The following is a 16,197-nucleotide window of genomic DNA, read 5'->3' on the forward strand; positions in this document are numbered from 1 at the left end:
TTTGTTTAAGTTGCATCTCTCTGAGTGGCTGTGTCGGGTAAGGCACCATTTCCACACTGCTACATAGCTTTTTATATTATTTTTAGTTTTTTTTATATTAATTGTAATCTGGTTTGATAATTGCATTATGTGTATTATAACCCCCTGCTGAATTTTAGAAACTGTGGGCTAAAAGTGTCTTAAATAAATAAAAAGTATGGTACACCACAGCCACACAATTACCATGAATGATCAGAAGCTTCTGAAAAAAGTTCTGGAAGCAGGTCAGTTTGGTACTATCATGGATGACATCACATATGAATGATTACTTAAACTACTTGTTGCAAAAAAAATATATATTTATATATTGCTTCACTACAAGTGCAGTGGATGCATGGGACACCCTCCCAGTGGAAGCAAACATACACGGTAAGAGAATTCAAGAAATCCTGGGATAAGTAAAGAGGATAATCAATGATGAAGAGAGGGAAAGATAGACCAGCTAATGTCTAAGGAAGGACTCTATTCTGTTTATATCTTTTTGAAGGTGTGGTCTCCAGAATTGTACACAATATTCTAAATGAGGTCTCACCAGAGTCTTATACAGGGGCATCATGGCCACCTTTTTCCTACTGACCATTCCTCTCCCTATGCACCCAAGCATCCTTCTACATTTTGCTGTTACCTTTTCTACCTGTTTGGCCACCTTAATATCACACACAAATCTACGATCCTCTTTCATGCACAAAAGTTTTTCACCTCCTAAACTGTACTTTTCTCTTTTTGCAGCCAAAATACATGACTCTGCATTTGTTACCATTAAATCTTCGCTGCCAAATTCCAGACCATTCCTCTAGCTTTCCCAAGTCCTTCCTCATGTTATCCATACCATCAGGGGGTGTCTACCCTATTGCAGATTTTGGTATGACCTCATTTAGAATATTGTGTACAATTCTGGAAACCACACCTTCAAAAAGAAAGAGGATGAGTCGGTTCAGAGGGCGGCTACAAAAATGGTCAGTGGTCATCATCATAAAGTGTATTGGGACAGACTTAAAGATCTCAATATGTATTGTTTGGAAGAAAGATGGAAGAGGGGAGATATGATAGAGATATTTAAATACCTATGCAGAATAAATGCACAGGAGGTGAGTCTATTTCAATTGAAAGGAAGCTCTGGAACGAAGGGGCATAGGATGAAGGTGAAAGGAGACAGACTCAGGAGTAAACTGAGGAAATACTTCTTAATGGAAAGAGTGGTGAATTCATGGAACAGCCTCCCAGTGGAAGCAGTAGAGACAAAAACAGTATCTGAACTCAAGAGAGCTTGGGACAAGTACATAGAATCTCTAAGGGAGTGACAAGGAGAGTAGATGGCATGGATGGGCAGACTGGATAGGCCATATGGTCTTTATCTACCTACATTTTTCTGTGTTTCTAAAATTCTTCATGGTGCTTACAAAATGATTACAGCTGAAGAGCAAGGCATACATACAGCTCAGACAAGAAGGAGTCCCCAGAATCCAGATGTTCTACAGGGCTGGGCTCCAGAGCCTTCTCCCCCGTCATCTTCATAATACTACTCCCTGCTGGCACCTGGAAGGTCACTCGTTTCCTTTGCTGAGACTGCATGGACTGTAGCTGCTTGTCTTCTTTCTTGCAGAAAGTTTTGTGTTTCCAGAGCATGGCGCAATGATTCACAGTGTGATAAAGGCTGCAGGCCACCTGTGAGTCAAAAAGGAGATTATTCAGTGGGAAAAAGACAAACAGTAATCTCCCAGGAAAGCAATCAACCTTCAGTTGCTTTGCGTCTTCATTGTCTATATCCAGGCCTTCTCAGGTCTCAGATATACTGTAGATAGATAGAACATGCCTCTCTCTGAATGTCTGATAAGATCATTACGAGAAGGAACAGTCTTACTAAATTGCAGACTTTTACCCAATATATTATGATGATAACAATTTACAGAAGGTGGCAAAACAGATAAAAGATTTTACAAAATTTTTGAAGTCAGTATTGCTGCTCACAGCTGGATATCTGAATATCTGTACCAAGTAAAATGGAGACAGAACTCATCTTTCATATTAAGAATTAGCACAGAGACATGCACTTGAACCACATGCAATGAGTTATTTAATTTCCATGTTTGTAAAGTAATTGCTTGGTTCAGATCCTATCAGACAGGCAACAATCCATAATGTTTGGCAGCAACTTATCGCAACCATGGGCATTGACCTGTGGGGTACCACAAGGATCAATACTGTCACTTATTCTGTTCAATATCTACCTCAAACCACTACCTGAGATGATTTGGTCAATGGACACTCACTTCTACATCTACGTGGATGATGTGCAGCTACTCATACCCATTGAACTTGACTTACCTACAGCTCTGAATAAACTCATTACCTGTCTAATATCAATTCAAAAATGGGCTAAACACAACAAACTTTGCCTGAACCCAAGTAAAACTGAGCTTCTCTGGGTCCCTAACACAAGTGGATACATATCTGACATCAAAATCTCTTTTGGGAAATACGAACTCCCCCTCAAATCACAAGCCAGGAACCTTGGAATACAGTTAGATTCAGCACTTACTCTGATTCCCCAAATCCAATCAACCTTCAAGAGCTACTTCTATTTGTGACAGCTACATTGCCTCATTCCTTACATCAAGAAAGTAAATCTTATCCCAGTTGTGCATACCATGTTAACATCAAGACTGAAGTACTGCAATGCACTCTATAACGGTCTGACTACAAAGGGCCTGCACCAGTTCCAGCTGATTCAGAATGCTGCAGCAAGACTAATAGAAGGTTGCAAGCGATGTGACCACATCACCATTTTGCAAAAACTTCATTGGCTAACAGTACAATACAGGACTAAATTTACTACTACTACTTATTTCTATAGTGCTACTAGACATAAGCAGCACTGTACACTGGACATGAAGAGATAGTCCCTACTCGACAGAACTTACAGTCTAATTAGGACAAACAGGACAAATAAGGGATAAGGGAATTACTAAAGGTGAGAATGATAAAATATGGGTACTGAACAAGTGAATATGAGTTAGGATTTAAAAGCAGCATCAAAAAGGTGGGCTTTTAGCCCAGATTTGAAGATGGAGCTCAACATACCAGCTCAGGAAGTTTATTCCAGGCATATGGTGCAGCAAGATAAATGGAAGAGAGTCTGGAGTTAGCAAAGGAGGAGAAGGGTGCAGATAAGAGAGATTTACCCAGTGAACGGAGTTTCCGTGGAGGAGGGTAAGGAGAGAAGAGTAGAGCGATACTGAAGAGCTGTAGAGCGAATGCACTTGTAAGTCAATAAGAGAAGTTTGAAATATATGCGGAAACGGATAGAGAGCCAATGAAGTGACTTGAGGAGAGGGCTAATATGAGCATAGCAACACTGGCGGAATGTAAGTTGTGCAGCAGAATTTTGAACAGAGATGGCTTAGTGGGAGACCTGTGAGAAGCAAGTTGCAATAGTCTATAAGAGGTGATGAGTGTGGATAAGGGTTCTGGTAGTGTGCTCAGAAAGGAAAGGATGAATTCTGGTGATATTATAGAAAAAGAAATGACAGGTGTTAGTAGTCTGTTGAATATGTGCAGAGAAGGAGAGAAGATGAGACAGGGAGGATGAGTGTGTTATCCACAGAGACAGAGAATGAGGGAAGAGGAGAGGTTGGTTTAGGGGGGAAGATAAGCTAAGTCTTGGTCATGTTTAGTTTCAGATGGCGGTGAGACATCCAAGCAGCAATGTCAGACAGGAAGGCTAATACTTTGGCCTGGATTCCTACTGAAATTTCTGGTGTGGAGAAGTAGATCTGGGAGTCATCAGCATAAAGGTGATACTGAAAACCGTGGGACGAGATCAGAGTACCAAGGGAAGAAATATAGATGGGGAAAAGAAGAGGTGTCAGGACAGATCCCTGAGGTACACCAACTGATAGTGGGATAGAAGTGGAGGAGGATCCACCACAGTATACACTAAAAGTACAATGGGAGAGATGAGAAGAAAACCAGGAAAGAACAGAGCCCTGAAATCCAAGTGAAGACAGCGTATCAAGGAGTAGGCGGTGATCAACAGTGTCAAAAGCAGCAGATTGAGAAGGATGAGAATAGAATACAGATCTTTGGATCTGGCCATGAACAGGTCATTGGAGACTTTAGCAAGTGCTGTTTCAGTTGAATAAGAGGGTGAAAACCAGACTGAAGTAGATCAAGAATAGCTTGAGATGAAAAAGTCAAGATAATGGAGGTGAACAGCACATTCAAGTATCTTGGATAGGAAAGGGAGGCGGGAGATGAGGCGAGTTGGAAGGACAGGTAAGGTCCAATGAAGGTTTTTTGAAGAGTGGTGTGACTATGGCATGTTTGAAGGTATCAGGAACAGTAGCAGTAGAAAGTGAAAGATTGAGGATATGATGGATAAAAGGAATGACAGTAGGAAAGATAGTGCTAAGTAGATGGGCGAGAATAGGATCAAAGGAACAGGTAGTTAGTTTCGAGGATGAAAGAAAATGTGCAGGTTCCTCTTCAGTGATTTCAGAAAAGAAAGAAAAGCAGGAGTTAAGAGAATGGACTAAGGAAAGGAGAGGTGGAGGTGACTTGGTTGAAAATTCAAGGTTAATCTTGTGAACCTTATCATGAAAGTACTCAGCCAGAGTTTGGGGAGAAATTGAAGGGGGGGGGGGGGTTCGAGGGGAAGGCACTTTGAGGAGAAAGTTCAGTGTGGCAAACAGACGTCAAGGGTTTGAGCCAAAAGAATTTGTCAACTGGATGTAATAGTCCTGTTTGGCAAGTGAAGAGCATGACAACAGCGACAAAGGTGAGATGTACTCAGAATGGAGATGGTTGAATGGAAGGAAGGAAATGTTGAACGTTGAGAGCTGAGAAGGGAGAAGAGAAAAGAGATGGCGATATGATGAAAGCAGAAAGTGGGCAATGCGTTCCTGCAGTATACAGTGGTTTCAGATGGAGAAAGATTGGGAAGGGACAGTACCAAGAAAAGAAAGTGTACTAGAGCCATAAGAAGTAACTGGGAGAAAATATTAAGTATAAAGAGAAAATGCTTTGGCACCTGGAGCGAAGGCCCTGAGCGGATCGAAGGGACCTGGAAGTCACCTCGGAGAAGGCTGTGAGGATATGCAAATGGGCTGCAAGTTCTCCGCAGCACCTGGCAATTCCCAGCCAAGAAAAGGCTTATCAGGGGTTAGGCAAAAGCCAGCATTCCTCCCCGAGGATCACCTGATCTTAGCCAAAAGGCACCTGGAGTGAAGGCCCTGGGAGGATCAGGGCGGACCTGGGAGTCACTCCGGAGAAAGCTGTGAGGATATGCAGATGGGCTGTAAGTCCTTCACAACACCTGAAAGGCAGCTGGTAGGAGTGCTGGGCACCTGGCGCGAAGGCCCTGAGCAGATCAGAGTGGACTTGGGAGTCACCCTGTAGAAGGCTGTAAGGATATGCAGATGGGCTGCAAGTCCTCCACAGCACCTGGAAGGCAACTGGTGGGAGAGCTGGTAATCATGATTTTTTTTTTTTTACACTTTCTCACAAAGGGCCTGTCTCAGATAATATTTATCTACATCTGCATTGACTGGGGTATAAATGTGCCAGACTTGTTGAGAAGACTTGTTAAAATGGCTCTCCCACTTCTCAGCCTGTGTTTACAGCTCCTGGGACTAGAGGGTAACAATTTCCTTCAGTTTAGCAGAGGGTTCTGACAATCCCCAGTGGGCCTCATTGGTCCACATTCACAGAACCAAACTTTAGTTTTCAGTTTCTTTCAAACCATGCAATACGTTTTGGCTGCATTTTTGGTTTTGGCCGAAAGTGATCAGTTTCAGTCGGCCTCTACTTTATGATTGGATTCTACAAATTTATTTATTTATTGCATTTGTATCCCACATTTTCCCACCTATTTGCAGGCTCAATGTGGCTTACAGAGGTCTGTTATGGCATTGCCATTCCAGGATGTCAGATACAATTGTTGATGCAAAGAGATTGAGGATGGAAAGAAGTATTATGAAAGTAGGTATAGAAAGATGATTTACGGATTTTAGTGGATTGTTAAGGTGGTATAGTTAAGCTATGGGTCCTCTTTGTAGGCCTTATTGAAGAAGTACGTCTTCAGGGATTTACGAAAGTTGGGTATTTCATCGATTGTTTTAAGGTTAGCTGGTAGTGCATTCCACAGCTGCGTACCCATGTAGGAGAAGGAGGTCGCGTGTACAAGTTTGTATTTTAGTCCTTTACAGCTGGAGAAGTGTAGATTAAGAAATTTTCAGGATGATCTTTTGGCATTTCTGGGCGGCAGGTCCACGAGGTTTAGCATGTAGGTCGGGGCGTCTCCGTAGATGATTTTGTGTATGATCGTGCAGATTTTGAACGTGGTCCGTTCCTTAAGTGGGAGCCAGTGAAGTTTCTCTCTTAAGGGTTTTGCACTTTCATATTTTGGTTTTCCAAATATGAGTCTGGCGGCGGTGTTTTGGGCTGTTTGGAGTTTCTTGATGGTCTGTTCTTTGCAGCCAGCATACAGTGCATTGCAGTAATCTAGATGACTTAGTACCATTGATTGTATCAGGATATGAAAGATAGATCTCGAGAAGAAAGGTTTTACTCTTTTGAGTTTCCACATGGAGTGGAACATCTTTTTCGTACTGTTCTTCACGTGAGTTTCGAGTGTGAGGTTTCGGTCTATGGTGACTCCAAGAATTTTCAGATTGTTTGAGACAGGAAGAGAAAAGTTTGAAGTGGTTATGGTGGTGAAGTTGTTTGTATTATGCTGTGAGGTGAGTACAAGACATTGTGTTTTTTCTGCATTCAGTTTTAATTGGAATGCATCCGCCCATGAGTGCATGATTTGGAGGCTTTGGTTGATCTTGTTGGTGATTTCATTTAGATCATGTTTAAATGGGATATAGATCGTGACATCGTCTGCATATATGTAGGGGTTGAGGTTTTGATTAGCTAGTAATTTAGCTAAGGGTATCATCATCAGGTTGAAGAGGGTGGGTGAAAGGGGGGATCCTTGGGGGACTCCACATTCGGGTGTCCATGGGGCTGATGTGTCCGCGTTCGTTGTGGTCAGGAATCCTTTGAACCAGCTCAGAATGTTACCTCCAACTCCGAAGTATTCTAGTATGTGTAGTAGTATTTCATGATTGACCATGTCGAAGGAACTGGACATGTCAAATTGTAAGAGGAGTATGTTGTTGCAATTGATTGTTTGAATGAGTTCATTACAGACACTAGTACCGTTTCGGCTTTGGGCTCCTGTTACTTTGGACAACAGACTTTGTAAGTTAATTTATGATTCAGACCTGTTATCTTGTCGCAAATTTCTCCTGTAAGCAAGATTCTTAAAAACTACCTCTCGCTGTAACATTATTGCATTACCTGTATTGTAAATAAACCTTTTTAAAGTTGAATATATGGTCTTTTATGTTCCGAGCACATGTTCTTAAACCTTGCAGTGCAGGTTAATGTAATTTTTACAAATATAATATTTAATTCCCCCTTTTTTCTTACAAATGTAAATCTTATTACCTTATAGGTAATTGGTGGAGAATAGAATATAGAATCAAAATATATATATATATTTCAACACAAGCAACATTTAATGTAACATTTTAATGACCTTAGTAGAGGAGTTAGTGAAGCTTATGAATAAATACCAGGGTAAATTTCATAAAGTCAGTGAGTAATGGTTACAGTTGAATAAACAGGGAGAGGACAGGGGGAAGGATAAGGGATAGAAGAATATATTTGTTTAGGGGAGGAGAGTAGAGTACAGTTCAACAATTTCTCTGTAGTTGAAATATAAATGAATGATTGTATTTGGCATCAGAAATCAATAAAAATTTGAGAAAAAGGAGAATTTCTTTTGAACAGATAGGAAACTGGCTACCCATCTTCCTTGAGCCAGAACTCCTCAATGATGGTTCCTCTGAAGCTCAAATAGGAAAGTGACTGACAGATCATATCCAACCAGGGGGTTGTAGATGTGATCAAGTACAGTTATACACTGGAACTTTCTTGCCATCCCGAAGACTCCTGTATCTCTACCTTTGTTGTATCCTTCCCGGGAGAAGGGCCATTCAAACTATACTCCAAAATATATTAAATATCAGAGCTAAGGGGCACTGGAAGATACTCTTTATTTCACAGTTCCCAAAAAAGGAGAGAACGTTTTCTCCTAACCTAGACCTCAAGGCAGTGAATTGAATCTTATGGGTGCCCCATATGGGTGCCCCATTTCAGGATGGGAAACCTTAGCATCCGTTTAGACTTCAGAGGCTTCATATGCTGGTCTGGCCATTGCATCAGAGATTTTGAGATTTGTGATTCTGGATGAGCATTTCCAGTTTCAAGGGATGCCACTAGGACTTGCAACAGCTCCCAGGCTGTTTTATGAGGTGACAGTGTGGTTGCCATTTTTCTGCGCAAAGAAGGCATCAGAGTCCATCCCCACCTTGACTGGCTGATTAGGGCCTTTAAGTATCAAAGTGAACAGTCCATGGCCAGGGTATTGCACCTTCTTCATTCACTTAGTTGGATGGTGAATCCCATCAAAAGCAAGTTGACTCTGATCAAGCCACTCAGCATAAATTGGCTATTTATATTTTTACAGCAGCCCACTTGACACTAGCTGCGGGTTGGAAGCATCCAAGTGTTCCTACAGAGGCTAGGTTGCTGTGTAAACTGGATTATTTTTACTTGATGTCTGAATTGACAGCCATAAAAAAATGGACATCTTACACCATTCCACCAGACCTGGGATTGCTTTCACGTAAGGAGAGCTAATGTGGTAATCTGACTCACACTTGGGTATCTCCTGCCTGTGTGTTTCATGTTGAGGAGCACAGTGACAAAGACCTAGATCATGCAGGACTTTGGGAGGAGACCCCATAGGACACTGTTTCGGGGTGTGTGTGGAAATCTTGGGATATTTGTTGAGCTGTTGATTATTGTCCAAACATATTCAGATGTTTCAGTTCATTTCATTGCAATGTATTTGCCATATATTTGCAATAAAGATTTGAAAACAAAACAACAACAACAAATAAAAGCAAGCTGTGTGACTACTTGGGGGGTACATTTCAACACAAAGAGAGGAAGTGTTCTATTCACTGCAAAGGAAAGATTCAATCTCAGATTCACCTCTAGCCCTAGAACCTCCTCAAGCAATGAATACATGCAGGTTTTAATCTATATATATATATATATATATATATATATATATATATATACATAAGGCACCAAAATTATGGGCATTAAGCACCAATTCTGTAACAATTGCATGTAAACTGCCATTATAGAATAAGATGCAAGTCAGCATGAGTGTGCCTAACCTTAGGTGCAGGAGTAGTTTGACAGTTATAACGGTAAAAAAGTATTTAATTTATAAAAAATTTTTAGATTATAAGGAATCCCTTTATGGAAGTCAGTATGATTCTTACTCTTATTCTTGTGTTGCAGTGAGCCTCCTCCTTGATAAAGCAGTTTGCGAAACTTGGCCATATCGGCGGGGGTTCCCTGATATCTCTATGTTGCTGCCATTAAAGATAAGTTGGAATGCTTTAAGAATCTTTAAGAAAATCCCTTTGAACAAAAGTAAATAAATATTAGAGTGAAAGTGGGATTCTATGAGGATTTGCACCGCGCCATTTCGTTTATAACGATAGAACAAAATTGTTCAGATGGTTGTGAGATGCATATAGATCTGATAATCCCTATAAATGTGTATATAAGATCATGAGAAATACTTTGTTACATTGATTTGGACATTGGTTGGAAGAAATCTCCTGCTCAATATGTTTAATGTTTGGGACATGATTTTGGAAATTAACCTTAGGTGCAAGCACTTATACCATTGTCAAAGACTGGTGTAAATGCTGTCACCTAAAGATGGCAGTTGAGCGCCTAAGTAATAGTATTCTATAACTTACATACACAACTGCAAGACATGCCCCAATCCTCCCACAGGCATGCCCCCTTTGTAATTACACAGTACAGCAATTAGGCGCTATGTTTATAGAATAGCCCTAGGTGCAGTTCTGCGCGTAACTACAAATCCAAGTAGGCTATCTCAGGAGACATAGCCATGATCCAGGACAGTAGGAATGGTCTGTGAAAACCTTTAACCTTGTCAAAGATCATTGAGGTTTTCCATACCCAGACATGATGGCTATGGCAGCCAATGTGAAGGTTCTTTGGTTCTTCAGTTAAAGGAAAGAGCCAGAAAATGCGGGCCTGTACTTGTGCAACCCTAGGGCATGTTTTGGACTTGTGTGGCAGTAAACAGTTTTTGGAAGCAGATTTTGGTGCCTTTCATAATATATGAACTTTCTCTGTTCACTGTACACCCTTAATTCTGTTTAACTCTTATGTTTTTTGATGCTGCAGTATCTCCTGGGGGCAGGGCCTTCCTTCATATTGCTATCCTGATGACGCTGAAAGTGATCTTGTATGATTGGTTGGCCACGGTGGAACCCTCTCTACAACGCTGGCGATCCTACCTGATTTACCAGATGGGCCTGGAGTGTCTTAAGAATTCAGGATTTTACAGACGCCCATGGGACTAAGTTCTGTTCAATTTGGAAGCCCTTTTGGCAATCTGACTGTGCAGACCTGTAGTTGGCTTCTAAATATGTGACTGTTGGGGTTTTCCATTTTTCTTGCTATGGAGCCAGTGTGCCCATGGGGGGGGGGGGGGGGGGGGACTTAAGAAAAAATAGTCTTTGTTGATTTTGGATGCTTTGTTTGATTGCTTTGTTCTGTGTTTTTTTTAGTGGCTTGTTTAATAAAAATGAAACAAATATTGCAGTGGGCCATACCACATTAATACCTATTAGGAAAACTGGTAATAGTTTCTATGTAGTGATCTGTGCTGTAGTAATCTGGTTTGTTCAGAGAACCTGATCTCACTGAAATACTTAAAACATTGACAGACCTTTAATTTGTATGGAATAACTGATCACAGACTGAAATCTGAAGACAAATATTAAACTAAAACCCCAAGAAGCCAAATTATGCATGCAGTACAAACACCAAAGCTGAGCAAAATATAAAGCAGCAAAACAAAAGTAGGGGTGGACCAAAGATGTCCTTACAGCCAAATGAGATAAAAATACGGTCTTTATTGAGCACCACAATTATGAACTGAACCAACACGGGGCTGTGTTTTGGCAGGGGTACTGCCTGCTTCAGGGGTCACAACTAAAAACAAAACATCAAACTAAAAATTAGAACTTTGAATCCATATACAATATATAAAAAAAAAGAAATAAAAAACAAAATGTTGTATTAATTATTAACAAGATACTATATAACTTGTAGACAGAAAAATACAATAAAATCAATATTTACAGCACACATATAAAATGTAATAAAATAAACAGGATATGATACAACAATCTAGTTGAAAATTTATATAATTGAAAAATCAAGAAAATGATGTGGTTAGGAAACAATTTCCACAGACATTATATCCTGCTATACACACTCTACAAAGAGGGAACAAATAAGGGAACATGGAGGAAAAATACAGGGTTAAACAGAATGAGAAACCAATATGTTATGCAGAGCCTAGGAAGGCATGCCTGCTCCCTCGAAGTACAACAAACCTCTAGCAGGCAGCCCCATGAGTTTCCTGCACTTGAAAGCATTGCATCTCCCACCATTAGAATCTGAGAAGAACTCTTTTTTTTTTTTAGTTCAATCAGTTTTTTATTGATTTTATAACATATTGTAAATTTAGTACCAATGACAATAACAGTTAACAGAAAGGTCAATGTACTCTGACTATATATATATACATATATGTATATTCGTATGAAGTATGCATGCATATCAGATGTTATAGTATTAATGCCAATGTTTGTAAAGTACCTGTACATTAATTACTTAGCTGGATGAATATTTAATCACCGGAGAAGAACTCTGAGACTTAGGAGAAGAGAAAAGAAAATAGCTACCATTCCCACCCTCTCTGAGGCAGAACGAACATCTGTGCAGCTGATATGGGCTTGGGTACAGAGCCTAATGCAACAGAGTATCCTCCCAGCTGGGACCCAGCACTGATGTCTTCTGAACATGGCTGATCAGAGGAGTGACAAGCAACACAAAATCCTGAAGGCCCTCAGCAACCGCCACAACTGGGCAATGCTTGGTGACCTTAGCTGGGGCTTCCATCCACCTGGAAAGACTGCACTTCTTTGTCAGAAAATGAGCTCGTCTGCTGATGGAAACAAGTTGCTAACCACTAAGGTAGTAAGGCTCTAGTGAATATAAATCCAAAAACTAAGCTGTGCCGCTTTCGATGCAAATGGAGCAGCTGCAACAGCTGCTCGTCCGAGCTCCCTCAGGGACTCAATGGCCAGTACGTACACTGCCCTTCCAGCTGCAGTATGCTGAGCCAGCTCCCTCTCTATCCCTTGAGTGTTAGTTCACTGCTTTCACTGAAGCTATGTATTTGTTTAATCCACTGGGAAGATAGGAAAAGGTGGGGGGGGGGGGACTCAAACTCGTCTGACATATTTCCCCAATACCTAAAAATTAATATAACATTTTTCTCTTATTTTTATTATATTTTAATATGGGCGGTTAAAAGAAACACTCTTTGTTCAACTGATGCAGGAGCTCTCACAGTGCTCCAGGAGCTTCATAATCTGCTGTCAGAGAAACGCTGAAAAGCTCAAGCTGCACAATGCACTTACACGGCAGAGCTCACAACTCTGTATTCTCTGTTTCCATCTGCTGGTTAACAGGCAAAACCCTCAGGTTCTGCACTGGTCTGGTGAGGATGCTAAAGAAATCCTAATAAAGAAAACAGGGATGAACCTCAGTTCTGGCAAATCAGATGTAAGCAAGACAAAGAATATGAAAAGAAGGTCGCAGAGAGGCAAATCCCCCCCCCCCCTCCCCCAAAGCAATAAATAAATAAATAAATAAAAGTGTTTTTCAAGTACATCTGAAACAAAAAAAAGCATGAGCATTTGTTGGACCACTAGATGAACAAAGTCTTAAAACAATGCTTAGGAAGGATAAGGTAATAGCAGAAAATAAAATTATTTTCCCTAGTCTTTACTGAAGACAGATCATACCCAAACTAGAAAACTTATTTGACCATGGATTATTTGGAGCAGCTAAGTATAAATGTATATGATATAATAGAGCAAACTGACAAACTAAAGAGAGTGACATTTCTCCAATACTCAACAGTAGTCACCCCAGAATTCTGAAAGCATTCAAACATGAAATTGCTAACCTGTTACAAATCTGCAGCTTATTTAAACACCGCCACAGTACCTCATGACTTGAATGTGGCCAATTTAATGCCAATTTTAAAAAATATGTTCAAAGTCTCATCTCTACGCCTGCCAACAATAATGCTGCTGCAGTGTTCATACCTCCAACCTCAGCTGCTACTACTTCAGCAAAGCATAGAAGAGCACGAGGCCTTACACACTATGCTCAAAAGCACAGCCTGTCCTGTTCCCACTCCAGGTTCCTGTTGAGAAGGAGCAGGGCACAGTAACATACATGCCTATTGAAAAGATGTGAGCAAAATCTAAATAAAAATAAATACCTGCACTCAAGTGCTGCTTTCCTGCAGTGCCAGTACCACGTCACCATCCCTTAAGCTCTGCTGTCCTAGGTAGACACCTAGTCTGTTTAGTGGCAGGGCCAGCCCTACTTAGGGTCATTATGGGCAATGCTTTCAAATATTTAGTCCAAAGTGCTGTAGTTGCCAGAAAAGCAAATATGTTTGGTTCTACAAACCTTTTCAGTAATACCCAAGAATATATCATTATGCTTCCATATAATGGGGTCCTTGGTGCAACCCACCTTGAGTACTGTGTAGAGTTTGGTTATCCTATTTCCGAAAGAATACAGCAAAGCTGAAAAGGTTCCAAGAAGGGACACAAAATGATGAAGGGGATGAAATAACTCCTTTTGAACCCCGCTATCTTATTCACCTTGACTAATCCTCTGACAACAGATTCCACAGCTTAATTATGTGCTCCATGAAAAAATACTTTGGTTTTCAGTCTGCTCATTGTTAGTTTCATGGAATGTCCTCTTGTGTTGGTGTTTAATCTGTCAAACTATTACCTATTTATCTTTCCACTGCATTCATGATTTCACAAACTTCTATTACATCCCCTCTCTGACAAGATTATTCAGCTTGGAAAAAGCTACCCTGTTTAGCCTCTCTCTTTAAGAAGGTTTGGACAAGTTCAGGAGGAAAAATGCATACAAAAAATATTGGCTAGATAGATGACTTTCTCACATCTATCCATGGAAATAAGTGTAAGAAATTCAGGAGTCCTTTTACTAAGCTGTGGGAAAAATGGCCCTGTGCTGGTGGTGGGGGCTGTTTTTCTCACGCACCAGGGCCCTTTTTCCCCCTCAACCAGTAACCCCCCCTCCCCCCCCAAAAAAAATATGACCATGCGGTGGGGAGCCCTTACCCTCCACCTATTAAGGTGGCGATAAGGGCTCAAATTCTAACCAGGCAGTGCACTGTGATGCCCGAATACTGCCAGATTACCGGCATACTAGCCATTTCCAGGGGTTTTCTTTTTCCCCCCAAAATGGTGCACGCTCGGGACGGGAATACCGCCGGCAGCTGCATTGGGCTGGCGGTAGTCCCGAAAGAGCGAGTGGTAAGACCGCATTGGGCTTACTGTCGATCTGTAAAAGGGCCCCTCAGTGAGATCTACTAGATAGCTGTGACCCAAACTAACCACTATCAGAGACATGATGATAGGCTCAATGGGCTCTGGAGTCTGACTGAAAATGACTTATGTTCTTAGGGTAAAAGACTTTACTAAGGATAGAAAAGGAAGGAGAACTGGGACAACTGGAGATTAGAATGAGAAGATACTGAAGGGAGTGACGCATGAGAACAGGAACTAGGAGTGCAGCAAAGTTTACTTTGAATGAGTCTTGCATAGTCTGTAATAAGTTGGTAAAACATGAGGGGTTAGAAATTGACCACTGAAGAGATTTTACATGTACCAGGTTACATAAGCTATTTATAATTATGAATATTTAATCTATTAGGGAAGTGTGACCATAATTTGAACATACAAACAGGACAGCAGCTGCACCACAGATTCCATCATATAGCAGACTCACTTTCATCTGGTGCTCAGCCGTAAGCTGCTTCCGAAAATGCTTCATACCAGTCACATATCTCAGGATTCGTGTTACTCCATCTCTCAACAATTCTGTCCGATATGTACTGAAAGCATGAGCAAGTCGTGCTTTCTTCCTTCTCTGCTCCAACACATATTCAGTCCACATATCAAATGCCTATGGTAAGTAAGAGACAGGAAAGTTCACCTCTTTACTAAGTATAGAGAGAGCCAGACAGAACCAGCAACATTTTCTACCAATTCAATCAAATGCAGAGATGCAGGCAGGAAGATGATGTGTATGGGCTCTCTTCATGGTAACCCTTATAATGTGTGTCAGTTACACCTATGCACAGATTCAGGGTGCTTTTCTGTCTTTGAGATCATTTTCACAAGGATAGGTATCCAGTTCCATGATCCAACTTTCCCTAGATTTGAAATACAAAGGCCCAGAATTTCCAGCATGGAAGCATGTGAGAGAAAATGATTAAAATCAATAAATAGTTTTCCAACATTAATGCATGCCTGGTTTCCTTTTTCCTATTTATTTAAAATCATTTCTCTTTCACTGATCTTAACTTCTGAGAGCGTTTCAACAAAAATGTTAGAAATAGAAAAGCAGCACTATTTTACTCTCATTTCCTTCTTCTACCCCACTACCATCTGCCTCTCCCTAATCTTTTACTCCTCTCTAGTCTCTGCTCTCCTTACCATTTCTCCTCCTTTTTCCTCTTTATACCTAAATATCAAGGTACCTTGAGAACATCCCTACTGTCTAATTTTTCATTTGGGTAAACAGTACAACTAATGGTTTGCTCAAACAAAACGCAGGGAAAATTGAAAAACTCTAGATTAATGTGTCTAATTTTTGGCGTTAACTGCATAAACCTTCCCTTGTACCCTGATCCTTGTCCTCTTAATTCTCCCCACCTGTATCACTTACATTCTAAACTAAAACTAAAAAATATTTTAATATCGCAATGACCTCATGGGTTCTAAGCGGTTTACAAATAATAATAGACCAGCATTACTGGTCAATAAAAACAAGTAGTAACTAAAAATA

General features: G+C 40.7%; 1 protein-coding gene across 5 annotated transcripts in view; it reads right to left on the reverse strand.

Annotated features, from left to right (window-relative positions):
* SFI1 (SFI1 centrin binding protein) overlaps nt 1-16,197 on the reverse strand; it is a 306,787-nt gene that overhangs the window by 15,879 nt on the left and 274,711 nt on the right. For all 5 annotated transcript variants that reach the window (XM_030217587.1, XM_030217588.1, XM_030217589.1 and 2 more), the window contains 2 exons: nt 15,136-15,312; nt 1,475-1,704 (listed from right to left, as the gene is read on the reverse strand). In XM_030217587.1, the coding sequence (XP_030073447.1) occupies nt 1,475-1,704; nt 15,136-15,312 (407 nt within the window). The remainder of the gene's footprint in view (nt 1-1,474; nt 1,705-15,135; nt 15,313-16,197) is intronic.

This window comes from Microcaecilia unicolor, chromosome 11 (genome assembly GCF_901765095.1).
Source record: "Microcaecilia unicolor chromosome 11, aMicUni1.1, whole genome shotgun sequence".
Classification (NCBI taxonomy): domain Eukaryota; kingdom Metazoa; phylum Chordata; class Amphibia; order Gymnophiona; family Siphonopidae; genus Microcaecilia; species Microcaecilia unicolor.